Here is a 22,595-nt window from a genome sequence, read left to right as displayed (position 1 = left end):
ATACAATAAAATAATAATAATAATATAATAATAATAGTGTTCGACTTGTGATTTTGTGATACGAAATCCAGCATATCTATCTTGTTTGCTGTGTCATACAATAAAATAATAATAATAATATTATAATAATAGTGTTCGACTTGTGATTTTGTGATACGAAATCCAGCATATCTATCTTGTTTGCTGTGTCATAATAAAATAATAATAGTAATAACAACTTTATTTTTCTGTCCATCTCCCCGTGGGGACTCAAGATGGCTTATACAGGGTCAAGCCCAAAAAGCAAGTATAAAGCAAAGTAAAATACAGTACCTTTAAAATAGCAAAACAACTGATAAAACACTATTAAAAGCAGATAATACAATACCGGGTGTTTGAAAAAGAACTCTCTAGTTTTAATGTAATTTACATCAAAATTAGGGAGTTTTTTTTTTCAAACACCCTGTATAATAGTTGTACTCACTGAAGTCCATAAACATACATGCATCCACCTCCACTGAGGTGTAAAGCAAACTCAATAACAAAATGGAGTCCTGAGTCTGAACATGCTCAGTACAAAGAGGTTAGGATCATAGAATGATAGAGTTGGAGGAGACCACATGGGCCATCTAGTCCCCCGACAGATGGCCATCCAGGAGCTTAAGGAGAGGGCAGTCTGCTTACCTGGCCCACGGACATTGACATCCATACAGTCGGCGTCAATTTCGCCTTGCGGAGGGGTGGGCGCCATGGAAGAAATCCGCAGATCGGCGGCATCCAAGTGCTGCTGGGTCCACTGCCTGTGGTCAGTCTGGTCGTCCATGTCCGGCAGCATGGCCTGCTCCTCCACCTGGAAGGCGGCAAAAATAGGAGACATTTGCAAGGATCTTTGGGGTGTTTTGGAATTGGGTAGCAATGCAGGAATATCGCCCAAAAGCCAATAGGATTCTGGGCGTGATGATTTTGACTCTGCATCAAAAGAAATATACAGTGATACCTTGAGTTTAATTCATTCACTGACCGAGCTCTTAACTCAGCTCGCTCTTATCTCAAAGCGAATTTGTGCATTGAAATACTATTTGTTTATTTATTTGTTTATTTGTTTACAGCATTTATATTCCGCCCTTCTTTCTCACCCCGAAGGGGACTCAGGGCGGATCACACTGCACACATAAAGGCAAACATTCAATGCCCATATACACATAGAACCGAGACGGAGACAAGACGCAGGCACGGGCTGGCCTCGAACTCATGACCTCTTGGTCAGAGTGATTTGTTGCAGCTGGCTTGCTATCCAGCCTGCACCACAGCCCGGCACAGACAAAGTTGTGGCGAGGAAGCACCAAGTGAAGAGGCAGAAGCATCCTTTTCTTCTTCCTCCTGTACTTATTCCAGCCTCCCTTGCTCTCCCTCTCTCTCTTCATGAAGCCAAAAAGACCAGGAATAAAACCAACTCAAAATCAACTACAGTAGAGTCTCACTTATCCAACATAAACGGGCCGGCGGAATGTTGGATAAGCGAATATGTTGGATAATAAGGAGAGATTAAGGCAAAGCCTATTAAACATCAAATTAGGTTATGATTTTACAAATTAAGCACCAAAACATCATGTTATAAAACAAATTTGACAGAAAAAGTAGTTCAATATGAAGTAATGTTATGTTGTAATTACTGTATTTACGAATTTAGCACCAAAATATCATGATGTATTGAAAACATTGACTACAAAAATGCGTTGGATAATCCAGAACGTTGGATAAGCGAGTGTTGGATAAGTGAGACTCTACTGTAATTCAAAGTTCTGCAAAGCGGGCCGCAATCTCCCAAAGCGGACAAGAGCACGAGGCACGGAGGCTGCTCCCTTGAACTCTTGCATTAGTGTTAGCTCTTAACTCAAAAAACTGCTGGTATGTCAAAGTGAAATCTAGTCCGTAAGCCAGACAAAAATTCTGTTCCTATAGGCACCTCATTTTCGTTAACGGGAAGAAATACGAAAATGAGACAAAATGAACAGCAATTCCATACAAAAGCACAACACTAGTGCTGAAATCCACAGACATCAGTGTGAGATGCCGTCTTGCCAACACCAGGCCACAAGACACCGTCCAATCCGTCCCAACAGATGACCATCCAGCCTCGGCTGGCAAACCTCCAAGGGAGCACATGCTCCTGCCAAACAGCTCTCACCGCCAGGAAGGTTTTCCTTAATGTGCCATTTTAATCAGCTGCTCCATTGTGTCACCAATTCCAGCTGCACTTCCCTCCACAACAGCCTGACCAGGTAGGGCAAACCGTTCCTGCCGACTTACCCTGAATCGGTTAGTGTCCAGCGTCTCTTCGTTCCCCCATTCGTTCTGGTTGTCATCCATCAAGGCACCGTTCGAAGCATTCTTCAAGGGTCTTTAGGGAAGAAGAGGCAGGAATAAAAAGAAGAGCCATTAGATTTTCTGTGAGCAGCATCTGGCAAGAAACTGCAAACTTTCACTGACCCTCTCAAAGCTCATGACCCTCTCAGAGCTATTTAGGATATTTAAAGATTCTTAGGTATAGCCTTTGATCCAAAATGTCACTTCTTTCTCTCCGTCAGACTCAAAAGTGCTGCAACTTGGCATACTGAGATCCCAGACCAAGATGGCTATGGCTTTAAATATCACAATGAAAGCAAAGAGTGGAGCTACTGCCTATGAATTAACATATATACTCGAAGATAAGCCGAGTTTTTCAGCCCCTTTTATCTAAAAACATTAATTTTATATATGAATTTCCCCTCACATGTTTGCAAATCTGTGCAAATCCTATACCGATATAGATATTGATAAATATATAGAGCAGGGGTCCCCAAACTAAGGCCCGGGGGCCAGATGCAGCCCTCCAAGGTCATTGACCTGGCCCCCGCCCTCATTTATAATAGAATATTTTTATATCATTTTAAATAATATAATATATTGTATATACATATAATATTGATAATAATCTTATGTTATACAATATAATACTAATAGTAATACCATATAATAATATTAATTATATGTTATATATTACATATTATATTACAGTATAGTGGTATAGTTCAATATAGTAATATATAATGCTAATATTGTGTTATGCTAATAATATAATATATCGTATGTACATACAGCTGCTCTGAGTCCCCTTCGGGGTGAGAAGGGCTTGATATAAATGTAGTAAATAAATGTAGTAAATAAATAATTAATTTTAGACTTAGGCTCACCCAAATTCTGAAATGACTTGAAGGTACACAACAACAACAACAACAACAATCCTAATTAACCTGACTATCTCATTGGCCAGTAGCAGGCACACACTTCTCACTGAAATCCTAATAGGTTTATGTTGGTTAAAATTGTTTTCATTTTTAAATATTGTATTGTTCTTTTGTTGTTGTTGTTGTTGCACTACAAATAAGACATGTGAGGTATGCATAGGAATTTGTTTATATATATATATTTTTTTCAAATGATAATTCAGCCCCTCAACAGTCTGAAGGATTGTGGACCGGCCCTCTGCTTTAAAAGTTTGGGGACCCCTGATATAGAGGTACATATATATCTATATCTCTGTGTATATATGTATATATGTGTGTGTGTGTGTGTGTGTGTGTGTGTGTGTGTGTGTGTGTATATATATATATATATATATATATGAATTTTCCCCTCACGTGTTTGCAAGTCTTTGCAAATCCTATATTGATATAATTTTCTCTATATATAGAAATAGATATATATGAATAGGGCTTGCAAATATTACAGGGGTGAAATGCACACACACATGTCTAGACAGATATGAATATAGATATATAGGGCTTGCAAATATTGCAGGGGAAATGCACACACACACACACACACATAGAGAGAGATGTCACACACACATAGAGAGAGATATAAACATAGATATATAGGGCTTGCAAATATAGCAGGAGAAAGCAATGCATGTGACTCACTTGAGCCCCACCGAATCCTCTCCCAGCGGCTCCCGGCGCTTCTTCTTGCTGGACTCGGTCACTTTGAACCCTTCGGGGAACCAGAGCTGCCCGTGTTCCCTGCGCCGCTTGCGGGAGGCCAAGACCCCGACGCCGATCAAGATGAGGAGGAAGAGCGCCGGCACCGCCACATACATAGGATACCACAGGTTGCCCTTCGGCGGGTCGGTCTCGCCTAAAAACAACGAAGGGAAAAACGGTCAGGAGGAGCCCGTGAACGGGTGGCTTTGGGAATGGCCAGCTTTTCAGCCCCCCCCCCCCAAAAAAGAAGGGATGTATTGTATATATATAATATTGATAATATTATAATGTAATACAATATATTATGTACAATTATACAATTATTATAATTGCATATTTATATTACATGTAATATTACTAATATTATTGCAATATAGTGGTATAGTAAATATAGTAATATATAATGCTTATATTGTACTATAATGATAATATAATATATTGTATTTACATATAACTTGTAAGCCGCCCTGAGTCCCCTTCGGGGTGGGAAGGGCGGGATATAAATGTGGCTAATAAATGATAAATAAATAATTTCTGCCTTTTCCAAAATGCATAATTCTTCCAAATTCTTCCCTATTTTGGGGCCAATATTCATTCACAAGAACGAGTCCAACTAATAGGAGGAGGAAGAGGAGGCTGTTTGTTTTGCCTCCGCGATTCATCAGCATTGCAAACTCTCTCCTCATCCTCTTCCTTGAAAGGTTGAGAAAAAAGGGGATTAAGCCCACTTCAAATCGTTGCCTCCGCATCGCATCGAGCCGTTTAAATCCAAAAGGATCGAAAGGGGGATTTGGGAGACGCCAACTTCAACGCTCTTGGCGTGTCATTGATCAATGCCTCTCCTTTTTTCTTTCCAGCGGCAATGATTTCGAAATGAGGCAGAACTCCGAGGTGAGACACGCTTGGATAAAGATCAATGGCCATGATGTCTCCTTCCAAGTTCAACCGTTGCGATGAAATTGCTCAATACAGACATCACAAACGCTTGGGCACATTATGGGTATTTTTCTGCACTATTATATTTGCGTACTATGAAAATATACAAATACAGTACCATCATATGCCTGGAAAGTCCAATGTGCCCGATGGAAGTGTGTTCTAATCCACACCAACGACAACATCCATTTGTATTCAGAGTCTAAGGCAGGGGTCCCCAAACTAAGGCCCAAGGTCATTGACCTGGCCCCTGTCCTAAACTTTAGACTTAGGGTTGACCTACGTCTACCTGGTCTTTGGAGGTCTCTTTGCTTACCTATGGTCATATGAGATTGTCTAGATGGTCTTTGAAGGTCTCTTTGCTTAGCTACGGCCTTATGAGACTATCTAGATGGCTTTTGGAGGTCACTTCTCTTACCTATAGTCCTATGAGACCGTCTAGATGGCCTTTGAGGGTCCCTTTCCTTACCTATGGTTTTAAGAAAACATCTAAATAGTCTTTGAGGGTCCCTTTCCTTATCTATGGTCTTCTGATGGTCTTATGAGATCATCTAGGTAGCCTTTGAGGGTCCCTTTCCTTACCAATGGTCTTATGAAACCATCTAGATGGTCTTTGGAGGTCACTCTCCTTACCTATGGTCTTATGAAACCATCTAGAGAGTCTTTGAGGGTCCCTCTTCTTACCTATGGTCTTCTGATGGCCTGATGAGATCATCTAGATGATCTTTGAGGGCCCCTTTCCTTACTGATGGTCTTATGAGACCATTTAGATGGTTTTTGGAGGTCTCTTTCCTTACCTATGGTCTTATGAGATCATCTAGATGGCCTTTGAGGGTCCCTTTTCTTACCGATGGTCTTATGAGACCATCTAGATGATCTTTGGAGATCTCTTTGCTTACCGATGGTCTTATGAGATTGTCTAGATCAGGGGTCCCCAAACTAAGGCCCGTGGGCTGGATGAGGCTCTCCAAGGTCATTGATCTGGCTCCTGTCCTAAACTTTAGACTTAGGGTTGACCTAAGTCTGTAATGGCTTGAAGCCATACAAAAACAATTCTAATTTTTTACTATTTCATCCTAGTCCGGCCCACCAACAGTCTGAGGGACTGTGAACTTAAAAAGTTTGAGGAGCCCTGGTCTAAGGAATTGTCTTCCTTTGCTATTCTGTCTCAAAGGGACTCAGAATATTTTGTTTCAAGGGATCTTCCCCCTATTATTATGGACTACTGGTTTCCAGCACTCTTGGGCAATGAAGGCAAAAGGCTTTCCTATACTATAACTCACAGGCTTCTCATGAGAAAAAAAAATATAATATCACAAAGGATCTCACGCAATTAATAGGAAATCTGCTACAAAACAGGAGCTTTTTTGTTGAGTTCCTGAGTCAGAGAAGCAGATGAACGGTCTGCCTCAGGGGAGTGTGCTTACTCCATGAATGTTCAACATTTGCACAAATGACCAGCCATTGCCAGAAGAGACAGAGAGTTTCATCTATGCTGATGATCATGCCATCACCACCCAAGCAGGGAGCTTTGAAGTGGTCGAACAGAAGCTTTAGGTGCTCTTACTGCCTATTACAGGGAAAAGACGCTGAACAAACTGTGCTCTGGCACCACAAGACACAAACCTAACCTTAAGAAATGGGGCTACAAAGTGGAGTCCACGACATGCGAGTGTGGAGGAGAGCAAACCACAGACCACTGTTTACAATGCAACCTGAGCCCTGCCACATACACAATGGAGGACTTTCTCACAGAAACACCAATACTTTTATCTAGTATAACGTCAAGTTTTTAACTTTTGTGTTTTTAAATACATTATAACTGTATCCTCAATTTGCTTCTGACACAATAAATAAATACAGACTTTCAGGCGCCCCTAGGTCTTACTTTTCACGGCTTCAATTTGGTAGGGAATGTCCAGGCTGCCCGAAGAGGCCAGGGCTCCCAGGAAAGCGGCCACTTCCTTGGTGCTTTGGAAACACTGCGAAGAGGACTGGATGCATTGCCGGTTGTCGATCTCCAAGTAAACAATGGAACTGTAAGGAAGAGAAAGGGAAGAAAAAGATGAGACTAATTTTGGTCTCAACCTCTTTGTGAGATGCTTTCTCTGGGGAGAAAGTTAGGATAAGAAATATATTTTAATAATAATAATAATAATAATAATAATAATAATAATAATAATAATGATGATGATGCTGTGGACTCATCTTGTTGTGTTTCTAATAATAATAATAATAATAATAATGATAATAATAATAATAATAATAATAATAATAATAATAATAATAATAATAATAAGACTGGCAGGTGGTCCCGGTGGTGATGGGCACACTGGGTGCCGTGCCAAAAGATCTCAGCCGGCATTTGGAAACAATAGACATTGACAAAATTACGATCTGTCAACTGCAAAAGGCCACCCGACTGGGATCTGCACGCATCATCCGAAAATACATCACAGAGTCCTAGACACTTGGGAAGTGTTCGACTTGTGATTTTGTGATACGAAATCCAGCATATCTATCTTGTTTGCTGTGTCATAATATAATAATAATAATAATAATAATAATAATAATAACAATAATAATAATAATAATACATCACACAGTCCTAGACACTTGGGAAGTGTTCGACTTGTGATTTTGTGATACGAAATCCAGCATGTCTATCTTGTTTGCTGTGTCATATAATAATAATAATAATAATAATAATAATAGGGAAGTGTTCGACTTGTGATTTTGTGAAACGAAATCCAGCATGTCTATCTTGTTTGCTGTGTCATATAATAATAATAATAATAATAATAGGGAAGTGTTCGACTTGTGATTTTGTGAAACGAAATCCAGCATGTCTATCTTGTTTGCTGTGTCATACTAATAATAATAATAATAATAATAATAATAATAATAATACATCACACAGTCCTAGACACTTGGGAAGTGTTTGACTTGTGATTTTGTGAAACGAAATCCAGCGTATCTATCTTGTTTGCTGTGTCATAATAAAATAATAATAATAATAATAATAATACTAATAATAATAATATCACACAGTCCTAGACACTTGGGAAGTGTTCGACTTCTGATTTTGTGATACGAAATCCAGCATGTCTATCTTGTTTGCTGTGTCATATAATAATAATAATAATAATAATAATAATAGGGAAGTGTTCGACTTGTGATTTTGTGAAACGAAATCCAGCATGTCTATCTTGTTTGCTGTGTCATATAATAATAATAATAATAATAATAGGGAAGTGTTCGACTTGTGATTTTGTGAAACGAAATCCAGCATGTCTATCTTGTTTGCTGTGTCATACTAATAATAATAATAATAATAATAATAATAATAATAATAATAATAATAATACATCACACAGTCCTAGACACTTGGGAAGTGTTTGACTTGTGATTTTGTGAAACGAAATCCAGCGTATCTATCTTGTTTGCTGTGTCATAATAAAATAATAATAATAATAATAATAATACTAATAATAATAATATCACACAGTCCTAGACACTTGGGAAGTGTTCGACTTCTGATTTTGTGATACGAAATCCAGCATGTCTATCTTGTTTACTGTGTCATAGTAAAATAATAATAATAATAATAATAATAATAATAATAATAATAATAATAATAATAATAATACATCACACAGTCCTAGACACTTGGGAAGTGTTTGACTTGTGATTTTGTGAAACGAAATCCAGCATGTCTATCTTGTTTGCTGTGTCATACTAATAATAATAATAATAATAATAATAATAATAATAATAATAATACATCACACAGTCCTAGACACTTGGGAAGTGTTCGACTTGTGATTTTGTGAAATGAAATCAACATATCTATCTTGTTTGCTGTGTCATAATAAAATAATAATAATAATAATAATAATAATAATAATATACATCACACAGTCCTAGACACTTGGGAAGTGTTCGACTTCTGATTTTGTGATACGAAATCCAGCATGTCTATCTTGTTTACTGTGTCATAGTAAAATAATAATAATAATAATAATAATAATAATAATAATAATAATAATAATAATGCACTTTGATAGCTCGGAGACCCCATGGCATCCTTCCTTTGCCCATTAAGCTCCTTTTCCCCAAAGGTGCATCTACATTGTAGAATTAATGCAGTTTGGTGCCAATAAGATGGAATCCTGAGAGGTGTAGTTTGCACTCTTTAGCTGAGAAGGCCGTGGGAGTTCAATTGGGATCAAACTGCATTCACTCCGCAGTGTAGATGGGTCCTAAAAGGCCTGGCTCCAAAGTAATGGAGGTGGCTTACCCAGGGACATCCACTTGGCCCAGTTCTCTCCTGTGCCGACCACCGACGGCTGAGTAGAACGAGGCCTTCACCCTCAGGACCACGTCCTCCACGTCCGGCCAACCCTCCACCGACCGCTTGACGTGGTGCTTCTTCAGCTCCTCGGGGTTCCCGAAGTAGGGGAAGATCATGTACTCGCCCTTGGGGTCCTTCTTGAAGACCACGTTGGTGTGGAGGATGCGGCTGAGCTCCCGCAGGAAGTTGAGCGAGTTGTTCTTGAGGGCCTCGGGGGCGATGAGCACCACCACCACCAGCGTCCCCTCGGCCAGCTTCTCGGGGACGTCGTTGGCGCAGTCCAGGCCGTCCCACTCGCACTCGGCGTTGTTGCAGCCTTGGTCGCAGTGGCCGTCCGAGAAGTGGTCCTTGCAGTATTGGTCATACAGAGGGCTACAGGGAAGAGAGAGAGAACTTCATGGAACGCCGCTACCTTCCCACCAGAGCAGTACCTATTGATCTACTCACACTCTGGGGATGGGTGCTCATCTCCATTTCTAAGCCATGTGGTCATGTGGCCATTGGCATGACTGCATGGAACGCCATTACCTTCCCGCCAGAGCAGTATCTATTGATCTACTCACACTCTGGGGGTTGGTGCTCATCTCTATTTCTAAGCCAGAGAGCCGGCGTTGTCCATAGACACCTCCAAAGTCATGACTGCATGGAACGCCGTTACCTTCCCGCCAGAGCAGTACCTATTGATCTACTCACACTCTGGGGATGGGTGCTCATCTCCATTTCTAAGCCATGTGGTCATGTGGCCATTGGCATGACTGCATGGAACGCCGTTACCTTCCCGCCAGAGCAGTATCTATTGATCTACTCACACTCTGGGGGTTGGTGCTCATCTCTATTTCTAAGCCATGTGGTCATGTGGCCATTGGCATGACTGCATGGAACGCCGTTACCTTCCCGCCAGAGCAGTACCTATTGATCTACTCACACTCTGGGGGTTGGTGCTCATCTCCATTTCTAAGCCATGTGGTCATGTGGCCATTGGCATGACTGCATGGAACGCCGTTACCTTCCCGCCAGAGCAGTATCTATTGATCTACTCACACTCTGGGGGTTGGTGCTCATCTCTATTTCTAAGCCAGAGAGCCGGCGTTGTCCATAGACACCTCCAAAGTCATGACTGCATGGAACGCCGTTACCTTCCCGCCAGAGCAGTACCTATTGATCTACTCACACTCTGGGGATGGGTGCTCATCTCCATTTCTAAGCCATGTGGTCATGTGGCCATTGGCATGACTGCATGGAACGCCGTTACCTTCCCGCCAGAGCAGTACCTATTGATCTACTCACACTCTGGGGGTTGGTGCTCATCTCCATTTCTAAGCCATGTGGTCATGTGGCCATTGGCATGACTGCATGGAACGCCGTTACCTTCCCGCCAGAGCAGTATCTATTGATCTACTCACACTCTGGGGGTTGGTGCTCATCTCTATTTCTAAGCCAGAGAGCCGGCGTTATCCATAGACACCTCCAAAGTCATGACTGCATGGAACGCCGTTACCTTCCCACCAGAGCAGTACCTATTGATCTACTCACACTCTGGGGATGGGTGCTCATCTCCATTTCTAAGCCGAAGAGCCGGCGTTGTTCGTAGACACCTCTAAGGTCATGTGGCCATTGGCATGACTGTATGGAGAGCCTCTACCTTCCAGCCAGAGCAGTACCTATTGATCTACTCACGCTCTGGGGGGTTGGTGCTCATCTCCATTTCTAAGCCGAAGAGCCGGCATTGTCCGTAGACACCTCTAAGGTCATGTGGCCATTGGCATGACTGCATGGAGAGCCTCTACCTTCCTGCCAGAGTAGTACCTATTGATCTACTCACATTTGCATGTCTGTAGACACCTCCAAGGTCATGTGGCCGGCATGACTGCATGGAACGCTCTTCCTTCCTTCCTTCCTATTGATCTACTCACATTTGCATGTTTTCAAACTGCTAGGTTGGCAGAAGCTGGAGCTAACAGTGGGTGCTCACTCCGCTCCCCGGATTTGAACCTGGGACCTTTCGGTCTGCAAGTTCAGCAGCTCAGCGCTTTAACACACTGAGCCACCGGAGGCTCTTTTTATCCAAAAGGGAGATGAAAATAGACAATGGCACCCCGCGCTTGCTCTTGGACTCACTTGCATTGCCCTTCCACCTTCTGGCAGTCGAACCCGTCAAAAAGGCAGCCGGTGTTGTTGCACTGGGCGTCGCACTTGCCGTCGTTGAAGTAGGTCCAGCACTGGAAGGACTGGGAGCAGTTCTTCCAGGGGTCGTTGAAGTTGAGCGAGCAGTCCCCGCCGTCCCAGCCGCAGGCGTGGCTGTTGCACTTGGCGTCGCAGATCTTGTTGCCGGCCAGGCCCGGGCAGCCGGGGGTCTCGCAGGTCTCCTCCAAGGGCGGCGGGGCAATGTCCCTCCCCACGCCGCCCGGGAAGTTGTAGTCCAGGATGTGGCAGTTGAGCCCGTTGAAGTGCGTGGGACACAGGCAGCGGTAATGGGGCGGCTCCTTGGCAAACTGGCAGGTGCCCTGGTTGTAGCAAGGGCTGGAGTGGCAGGGGCTGCTGGAGGGGAACTCGCACTCGGGGCCCGTGAAGCCCGGCCTGCACAGGCACTTGGAGCTCTTCTGAGTCGAGACGCAGGTCCCGCCGTTCAGGCAGCGCAGCGCACCACAACTGCGCAAGTCGTTCTCGCACGTGGCACCGTCCAAGCCCTGAGAACAACACCACAATAAATAATCTATCTATATATATAAAAGGGTAATGAAATTTCGGCCTAGGACAAAACAACAAAACTACACATCCCAGAAACACTAAACTTGGCAGCACAACCCCTCATCCATGCCTCTACGTTCATACAACAAAAAGAAAAGAAAAATAAAGTCCTAATTAGAGGGAGCGGAATAATTGTTTTTATCCCATTGCTGCCAGTTAGAAGGCTAAGCTCCACCCACTTGGTCTCCGAGCAACCCACTCAGCCCAGGGAACAGGCAGAGTTAGGCCTCACTTAGGCCTCTTCCACACTGCCTATAAAATACAGATTATCAGATCAGCACTGGATTATATGGCAATGTAGACTCAAGGCCAGGGGTCCCCAAAGGCCCGGGAGCCGGATGCGGCCCTCCGAGGTCATTTACCTGGCCCCCGCCCTCAGTTTTATAATATAATATATTGTATATACATATAATATTGATAATAATATTATAATGTAATACAATATAACACTAATAGTATTACCATATAATAATATTAATTATATATTCTATATTACATATAATATTACTAATAATATTACACTATAGTGGTATAGTTCAATATAGTAATATATAATGTTAATATTGTGCTATGCTAATAATATAATATATTGGATGTACATATAATTTGTAAGCCACTCTGAGTCCCCTTTGGGGTGAGAAGGGTGTGATACAAATGTAGTAAATTAATGCAGTAAATAAATAAATTATAAATAAATAAATTTTAGACTTAGGCTCGCCCAAAGTCTGAAATGACTTGAAGGCACACAACAACAACAACAACAACAACAACAACAATCCTAATTAACTTGACTATCTCATTGGCCAGAAGCAGGAGCACACTTCCCATTGAAATCCTGATAAATGTATGTTGGTTAAAATTGTTTTTATTTTTAAATATTGCATTGTTCTTTTGTTGTTCTTCTTGTTGTTGTTTTTGCACTACAAATAAGACATGTGCAGTGTGCATCGGAATTTGTTTGTATTTTTTTTTCAAATGATAATCCGGCCCCTCAACAGTCTGAAGGATTGTGGACCGGCCCTCGGATTAAAAAGTTTGAGGAACCCTGCTCAAGGCCCTTCCACACAGCTATATAACCCATTTATAATCTTATATTATCTGCTTTGAACTGGATTATCTTGACTCCACACTGCCATATAATCCACTTCAGTGTGCATTTTATACAGCTGTGTAGAAGGGGCCTCATATAATCCAGTTCTAAGCAGATAATATAAGATTATCAATATACAGTACAGTCTCACTTATCCAACATAAACAGGCCGGCAGAATGTTGGATAAGTGAATATGTGGGATAATAAGAACGGATTCCGGAAAATCCGATTAAACATCAAATTAGGTAATCATTATACAAATTAAGGATCAAAACATCATGTTATACAACAAATTTGACAGAAAAAGTAGTTCCATACGCAGTAATGCTATGTAGTAATTATTGTATTTACAAATTTAGCACCAAAACATCACAATCAATTTAAAACACTGACTACAAAAATATTGACAACTAAAAGGCAGACTGCGTTGGATAATCCAGAACACTGGATAAGCAAATGTTGGATAAGTGAGATTCTACTGTAATATGAAACAATTACTGTGGTAGAATAATACAGAACAATATAATCTCTAAAACCAAGACAGTAAATAAAGAACAACACCCTGAAAGCAGGGAAATTGGGAATTCCAGAAAGGAAACAATCAGGGACAGCTAACACCTCCCAAGAAAGGATTCTTCCAGAAAGGAAGCAGAGAAGGGAGCGAAGCAGTGTGTATTACCAAAGTCTTCATTATTATTATCATTATCATTATTATTATTATTATTATTATTATTATTATTATTATTATTATTATGTTGCTGTGAACCGTGAAAATGAATACAATCTGGCTCCTAGTAATAATTATAAATTAAATTGGACAATGGGTCTGCACTAAACCTGGAAAACGGATCCATTATGACCAACTTTGGTGGCTGGTGGGGTTTGAGGGGGGTGATGGGAGTTGCAGGCCTGTTCCTTACCGGAGGGCACCTGCAGATGTAACCGTGCTGCGTGTTGCTGGCGACGGCGCAGGTCCCGCCGTTCTTGCAGGGCTTGTTGCGACAGCCGTCCACCACAGTCTCACAACGCCGTCCTGCAGGCAAAAGGGAAGAAGCGTAGAGTATAACAACCGTCTTTCAGGGCTAAAAACCAAAACAGTCCGTCAGATCCCTGGGAGCAAGATGTTGGTCCAAGGGTCGGACGAGTGTGTTGTGACTCAGCCTTTGTGTGACTTTGATGAGGATTCTGGGATGCAAGTGCAGGATGATGGGATTCAGGTTCAGGATGAGTTTCAAGATGACTCTGATGGGAATGATGGGATTCGGGTGCAGAGTGTTCCTGCTGTGGGAGATGAGGAGCAGGGAGGCTTTCCCACGGGAAGAAATGATGTTGTTAATGATGATGGTTTTCAGGCGCAAGAAGCAGGAAGGGAGAGCAGCTCCCAGCCTCAGCCTGATAACCCTAACGAGCCCTGTGGTCTTCTCTAGATCGGGCTAGTCATTTGGAATTTCAGGTCTTAGAATAGCAAATAAGAGGTAGGTCAAAGGGCAAAGAAATGCCTTCATGTTATGCTATTAAAACAGGCTGCTGAGAGTGAAATCTTTGTCAAGGCAATTTCCTCGCTTGAATCAAGAACCAAGTCTGCTTTGTATCCTTGTTTCTGGCACTTTGGCTTCTTTTGAAAGGACCTTGTTTCATGCCTAATGTTTCTATGGCCTTGTTTTTGCAGCTATCATTGGAACTAAACTTCTGCCTTTTACCTTTTCCCTATTCCCTAATAAACTACATTCTGTGTACAGTCTGGTGTCTTCAGCAAGGTGAAGCTAACCTGAGGTGCGACAGTGTGCCGTGTGACTCACCGGTGTAGCCCGGGCGGCACTCGCACTCGTAATCATTGATGCGCTGCACGCAGTTCTGGGTCCCTCGCATGTCGCAGGGGTTGGAGAGGCACTCGTTGACGTCCCCCTCGCAGCGCTCCCCGACGAAGCCCGGCAAGCAGAGGCAGCTGTAGCCGCCCACCCGATCGAGGCACTTGCCGTTGTTGAAGCACTTCGGGGTTAAGGTGTCGGGGCCTGAAGACGGGCTGCAGTCGTCCACGTTGATCTCACAGTGCACCCCTGCGGAGGAGGACAGGCAGGCCTTAGAGAAGGGGGCCATAGTGGCCTGAGAGTCCTGCGGGAGTCCTGAACAAGGACCGTGAGCTGAGAATGTGAGAAAAGGGCAACCATTCCCAGCATCTATCTATCTATGTACCTACCTACCTACTGTAAAGGTACAACCACCAAAGACTCAGGGAGGAGACCTTTTACTTTAAAGGGTAGCGTAACTTGGTTTAGAATATATGCGACAGAGGCTTAGATGTTGGAAGAACAATAACAAGTTTATTCAGGCACAGAGCTTAGTGGTTACAATGTTGTTTCTCACTTAGAAGTATTCTTATTAACAGTTACAATACTAGAATGAGATGAATCAACTCTCTAAAGTATTACTTCTTTTACTTAAAGTAGTTAAAACCTATTCCTCTGCTCCTTTCTAACTGTTACTTCAATGGATCTCTGTGAGTCCAGCTGGGATTGGTTCCCAAAGTCTAAACTTGGACTATCCAGTGACTTCAAACCACAGTCACCCTTGTGATATACTATCACAGATTCTCTGTGCCTTACCAGGACACAGACTACATTAAATAAGTCACCAAACTTATTTAAAACCGACTCAAAATGAACAATTGAGTCTCCTTGATCCCATCAACCTGGAATCAATCTTCCCTGTGCCTCATCAGAGCACAGACTGACTTTCTTTTTTAAACTCTGCACTTCTTTAACAAAACGGCAGTTGGCCCCCCTACTTCTCCATGGCAACCAGCCTCTGAGTGCTGAGATGCAATAACTGTAGTATTTACCCTTTTAAAACATAAACACACAATTAAACATAACATCTGTAAACCAAAATTCGTACTTCATTACACCTACCTATCTATGTATATAATAAAAGTCAAAATATATGTGGGTGAATCTGGACTAAACTTGACACACAGACCCTAAATGGCAAACTTAAACTGCTGGTGAGGTTGGGGGGGGGGGGGATGGACCTGGGATGAGGGGAGTTGCGGTTCACTCACATCCAGAAATCATTGTGAACCATACTGATGATGCATCTGGACCAAACCTGCCACACATACCTGACATGACCAACGGTCAGGGTTTGGGGCGAAAATTGGTCCAGGATGATGGAGGTTGTGGTCCACCCACTGTGAACCCCATTGATAATAGATCTGCACCAATTTGGCACATAGACAACTTCAACTACTGGTGCAGTTTGCAGGCAATGACAGGTGATGATGGGAGTTGTAGCTGACCCACATTTGTATGCATTTCTAATGGGACTATTCATAAAATCCAAAAACAAATAATGATTACCATATATACTCGAGTATAAGCAGACCCGAATATAAGCCGAGGCATCTAATTTTACCACAAAAAAACTCGGGAAAGCATTGACTCCAGTATAAGCCGAGGGTGGTAAATTTCAGAAATAAAAATAGATACCAAGAAAATTACATTAATTGAGGCATCAGTAGGTTAAATGTTTTTGAATATTTACATAAAGCTCTAATTTAAGATAAGACTGTCCAACTCTGATCAAATCATTACTCTCATCTTCTTCAATGTAAATGTGCTTATGTATCCTTTTAATAGAGTAAAATAATACATGTAATAATAATAATAATAGCCAGAGCTAAGAGGGAGCCATGAAGAGAGTTCCATCTTGTCTCTTTGCATCAGCTGGAGGCCCCTCCCCGCAATAACATGCTATGCTAGTTTTATATATGTGTATATGTGTGTGTGTGTATATATATATATATTTGTGTGTGTGTTTATATACACACACACACACACAATATAATTTACAATAATATATAATAATTATAACATATTGTATATACATATAATATTCATAATATAATATTGTAATACGATATAATACTAATAATACAATATAATAATATTAATTATATATTATATTTTTACATGTAATTACTAATAGTATTACAATATATTGATACAGTACAATATAGTAATCTATTACCAGTATTGTACTATGCTAATATAATATTGTATGTAAATTTAATTTGTAAGCCGCTCCGAGTCCCCTTCGGGGTGAGAAGGGCGGGACATAAATGTAGCAAATAAATAAATAAATGAATAAAAACAGGAAAATAATACATGTAGTAATAAATACAGTAAAATAATAAATGCAATAATAATAATAATATCAGAGTGAAATAATAAATGTATTAATAATAATAATAGAGTAAAATAAATGTAATAGTAGCAACAATAATAGAGAAAAATAATAAATGTAATAGTAGCAACAATAATAGAAAAAAATAATAAATGTAATAATACCAATAATAATAGAGAAAAATAATAAATGTACCATATATTATCAAGTATAAGCTGACCTGAATATAAGCCAACCAGGACCCTCACCCGAGTATAAGCCGAGGGGGGCTTTTTCAGTCTTAAAAAAGGGCTGAAAAACTAGACTTATACTTGAGTATATACAGTACTTGGAATATATAGCGGTACAAAAGACCTGACCCAAGCATTGCTGGGTCCCTAAAGCCAAAAAGGTCAACAGGTAGGTCTCCTTGGCTTACCTTGGGTTCCTCGGGGACAGGAGCATTTGTAGGTGTTGATGAGATCAATGCAAGTCCCTCCGTTTTGGCAGGGATGGGACAGGCATTCGTTGATCTCCTCCGAGCAGTTCACTCCGTGATAGCCGGCAACACACTAAAAGGCAACAACACATTTTTAGAACCCATTTCTGGTGCTACTTTCCTAATAATAATAATAATAATAATAATAATAATAATAATAATAAGCCCAGGAGCAAGCCATCAGAACAAATGCAATTAAGGCCAAGATTGAAAAATCAGCTGATGACCCAAAATGCAGACTGTGCAAGGAAGCTGACGAAACCATTGATCATCTCCTCAGCTGCTGTAAGAAAATCGCACAGACAGACTACAAACAGAGGCATAACTGTGTGGCCCAAATGATCCATTGGAACTTATGCATCAAGTACCACCTGCCAGCAGCAAAGAACTGGTGGGATCACAAACCAGCAAAGGTCGTGGAAAATGAACACGCAAAGATACTGTGGGACTTCCGAATCCAGACTGACAAGGTTCTGGAACACAACACACCAGATATCACAGTTATGGAAAAGAACAAGGTTTGGATCATGGATGTCGCCATCCCAGGTGACAGTCGCATTGATGAAAAACAACAGGAAAAACTCAGCCGCTCTCAGGACCTCAAGACTGAACTTCAAAGACTCTGGCAGAAACCAGTGCAGGTGGTCCCGGTGGTGATGGGCACATTGGGTGCCGTGCCAAAAGATCTCAGCCGGCATTTGGAAACAATAGACACTGACAAAATTACGATCTGCCAACTGCAAAAGGCCACCCTGCTGGGATCTGCGCGCATCATCCGAAAATACATCACACAGTCCTAGACACTTGGGAAGTGTTCGACTTGTGATTTTGTGAAACGAAATCCAGCATGTCTATCTTGTTTGCTGTGTCATACAACATCGTTGTGTCAATAATAATAATAATAATAATTGTCTTTGATATCTCTTATAAGCAATCGCCGTACCTCGCATGAATAACCACCCAGATAATCCGTGCACGTGGCCCTATTTTGGCAAGGGTTGGGAGAGCATTCGTCCACTTGCTCTTCGCAATAGCTGCCCGTGTAGCCAGCCTGGCAATGGCAGAAGTGAGTGTTGCCCCGGTCCATGCAAACTCCTGAATTCCGGCAGAGGTGGGCAACGTCGACCCCTGCAAAGGCAAATAATAGAATAATAATTATTTATATTCCGCCCTATCTCTCCAAGGGGACTGAGGGCGAATCACAGCACACATACATGGCAAACATTCAATGTCATTTAGAGACAGGACAGAATAAGACAGACAGAAGGAGGCGTGTAGTCTTGGAGCCCAGTTTTTTGGTGTCTTTAGAGGTTGAGCTTGTGCTCAGATTCAGTCCCAGGGGGTGCTGTTGCTCCATTCTCTATGACAAGAGCCATCAGGACTTCCTCCTTCCACCTTCCTTTCTGGTCTTGTTATTTATGGTGTCGTAAAATACAATTGGACACATTTCTGCCAACGATGAACATGTTTTCTGAAGCCGTCACGGAAGAAGTCGGCACTCTGTTTCTGCAACCGGCATCCCACAGTTCTCTCAACATCTTCATCAGAAGCATAATAATGCCCCCACAGATCTTCTTTCATTCTTGAATTCTCTGATGAGTCTCCTTTGGGGTGATACTTTCTGCTGTCAAGCTTAAGTCACATTGACCAACTGTCTGTGCAGGGTTCCATACTTCACCCTTTAACAACACAACCGTTCAATGCTAAGGCTTCTTCGTCTGCGCAGGGTTCCATACTCCACACTTTAACAACACAACCATTCAATGCTAAGGCTTCCCTCCAAATGGAACTGTCTGTGCAGGGTTCCATACTTCGCACTTTAACAACACAACCGTTCAATGCTAAGGCTTCCCTCCAAATGGAACCATCTGCGCAGGGTTCCATACTCCACACTTTAACAACACAACCGTTCAATGCTAAGGCTTCCCCGTCTGCGCAGGGTTCCATACTTCGCACTTTAACAACACAACCGTTCAATGCTAAGGCTTCTCCGTCTGCGCAGGGTTCCATACTTCGCACTTTAACAACACAACCGTTCAATTCTAAGGTTTTCCCGTCTGCGCAGGGTTCCATACTTCGCACTTTAACAACACAACCGTTCAATGCTAAGGCTTCTCCGTCTGCGCAGGGTTCCATACTTCGCACTTTAACAACACAACCGATCAATGCTAAGGCTTCTCCGTCTGCGCAGGGTTTCATACTTCGCACTTTAACAACACAACCGTTCAATGCTAAGGCTTCTCCGTCTGCGCAGGGTTCCATACTTCGCACTTTAACAACACAACCGTTCAATTCTAAGGTTTTCCCGTCTGCGCAGGGTTCCATACTTCGCACTTTAACAACACAACCGTTCAATGCTAAGGCTTCTCCGTCTGCGCAGGGTTCCATACTTCGCACTTTAACAACACAACCGATCAATGCTAAGGCTTCTCCGTCTGCGCAGGGTTTCATACTTCGCACTTTAACAACACAACCGTTCAATGCTAAGGCTTCTCCGTCTGCGCAGGGTTCCATACTTCGCACTTTAACAACACAACCGTTCAATTCTAAGGTTTTCCCGTCTGCGCAGGGTTCCATACTCCACACTTTAACAACACAACCATTCAATTCTAAGGTTTTCCCGTTTGTGCAGGGTTCCATACTCCACACTTTAACAACACAACCGTTCAATGCTAAGGCTTCCTGCCAAATGGAACTGTCTGCGCAGGGTTCCATACTTTGCAGTTTAACAAAGAATGAAAACCCCTTTCCGACATTCAATTTGTCCTTTGGAGAGATCCAAGGCACCCACCTTGCTGCTGAGCGGCCACTTCGCACGAGACGTTTGGGACGTCACAATAGAGGCCCGTCCAGCCGCTGGTGCATTCGCAGCGGTACGAATTGTCCACCTGCCAACACTTCCCTCGGTTTTTGCACGGAGAGGAGTCGCACCAGCGCACCAGGTTCTGCGGAGCAAAGGGAAAGGGAGGTGAACAAAGCCCAAGTTGTGACAGTCAGAGCTACCGTTAACATAAAATAATAAAAATATATATTTTTAAAAGAGCTGCCGTTAACAGCATCGTAAACATGAACCTCTGTGCATATTTTACATTGCCACCACATGTGAATATTATAATATTATTATTATTATTATTGACAAGGAAGGACCGGAACCACTGCAACCAAGTGCCTCCAAGTCCCATTCCCGCAAGGCAGTCCATGGTGGATGGTATTGAAAGCCGCTGAGAGGTTTAAGAGAACCAGAATGGTGACACTCCTTATAATACTAATAATATAATATAATAATATTAATTCTATATTATATTTTACATGTAATATTACTAATAATATTACAATATATTGATACAGTACAATATAGTAATTTATTGCCAGCATTGTACTATGCTAATAGTATTGTAAAGATGTCATGATCATTGTGTTTTATTCATGATTGCTATGTTTAGGTTGACTGTTTAAAGTTATATATTTCAGCTATTCTTATACAGAAGCTGGGAGCCTCTAAGGCATGGCCAGGAAAAGGGGCGTGGCTTCACCTTGCTGGTGGAAGCCTTAGAATTCAAAATTTGGCAGTTGGAGTTTGTCGGTTGAGCAGAGCAGTTGGTTCTATTCAGTGGAAAAGGTGTGTGATCGAAATAAAGAGATTGTGGGAGGAAGTTGAGCAGCTAGAGAGTTTTAGCGGAGAAGGGCTAAAATTAAAGTTGCTGAGCCTTTAGTAGGAATAACTAAAGAGCTGAGGTTACATCCCTAAGTCATAGAAGGACTAGGGTTAACCAGTTAAACTCCCCAGTCCAAGTTTGATCGGGTACAGATCAATTAAGTTCAAGAAGGACAGTATTCCTAACTGAAAGAAACAAGTCTTATAAAGCTAATACCATACTAAGCTCAGTGAAACGATTGAAAAGTCTTGCAACACTTACTGTACAGAAGTAACATCGTTCAACTTAAGTTATAACATTCTTGCAACCATCAAGCTTTGTACTATAAATAAACAAGTTACTGTTTCTTCAAATGTTGCTTATTATTTGAGCAAAGCATCTTTCAAAGGTGGTGGCAGCGACAACATTGAAAAGTAGGATACATAGAGGTAGAAGTTGAATCCTTCGCAATTTGGTGGCAGAAGTGGGATCCAAAAAGATTCCATCCCTGTCATCACATCAAGTCTTCACATAATTGGTGGCAGCGGTGGGATCTGAAGGGATTCCATTCTCTGCCACGTCGAGTCTTCACAAGTATAATTTAATTTGTAAGCCATTCTGAGTCCCCTTTGGGATGAGAAGGGCGGCATATAAATGCAGCAAATAAATAAATAAATAAATAAATAAAAGGCCAGATGCCAATCTGTCAGAGGTTCTTTGTGTTTTTCCTACATGGCAGAAGGGGGTTGGACTGGATGGCCCTTGGGGTCTCTCCCGACTGGAGGATTCGGTGATTCTATGGACGTCATTTGCCCTGCCCTTACCTGGCAATTGAGCCCAGTGTAGCCCTGCGGACAGGTGCACTTGTAGGTCCCATAGCTGTCCTGGCAAGTGCCGCCATTAAAACAGGGCTTGGAGTCACATTCGTTGATATCGTGCTCGCAATAGATGCCGGTGAAGCCCGGTGGGCAAACGCAGGTGAAGGTGTTGATGCCATCCACGCAGGTCCCGCCGTTGAAGCAAGAACTGAGGAAGAGAGGGGAGAAACATCAGTGTTGGGGCTCATTCTTCCTTCTTCCTGTTAGCCTTTCTTTTCCCTCCTTGAATAAGCACTCAGTGAAGCTTGTTTTATTATATTTATCATTATATAAAATTATAATAACATAATAA

At 42.0% G+C, this 22,595-nt stretch overlaps 1 protein-coding gene across 1 annotated transcript in view; it reads right to left on the bottom strand.

Moving 5' to 3' along the window:
* notch1 (notch receptor 1) overlaps positions 1–22,595 on the bottom strand; it is a 141,947-nt gene that overhangs the window by 16,210 nt on the left and 103,142 nt on the right. Inside the window, exons 19-30 of the mRNA XM_062960253.1 lie at positions 22,250–22,451; positions 20,582–20,735; positions 18,734–18,918; positions 17,731–17,863; positions 14,930–15,187; positions 14,051–14,163; positions 11,410–11,978; positions 9,238–9,663; positions 6,826–6,974; positions 3,942–4,155; positions 2,290–2,380; positions 664–829 (exon numbers count right to left, since the gene is read on the bottom strand). Of these exons, the coding sequence (XP_062816323.1) occupies positions 664–829; positions 2,290–2,380; positions 3,942–4,155; positions 6,826–6,974; positions 9,238–9,663; positions 11,410–11,978; positions 14,051–14,163; positions 14,930–15,187; positions 17,731–17,863; positions 18,734–18,918; positions 20,582–20,735; positions 22,250–22,451 (2,660 nt within the window). The remainder of the gene's footprint in view (positions 1–663; positions 830–2,289; positions 2,381–3,941; positions 4,156–6,825; positions 6,975–9,237; positions 9,664–11,409; positions 11,979–14,050; positions 14,164–14,929; positions 15,188–17,730; positions 17,864–18,733; positions 18,919–20,581; positions 20,736–22,249; positions 22,452–22,595) is intronic.

Source organism: Anolis carolinensis, unplaced genomic scaffold (genome assembly GCF_035594765.1).
Source record: "Anolis carolinensis isolate JA03-04 unplaced genomic scaffold, rAnoCar3.1.pri scaffold_7, whole genome shotgun sequence".
Taxonomy (NCBI): Eukaryota; Metazoa; Chordata; class Lepidosauria; order Squamata; family Dactyloidae; genus Anolis; species Anolis carolinensis.
Note: the sequence above shows the minus strand (reverse complement) of the source record. Positions and strands in the feature narration are given on the sequence as shown.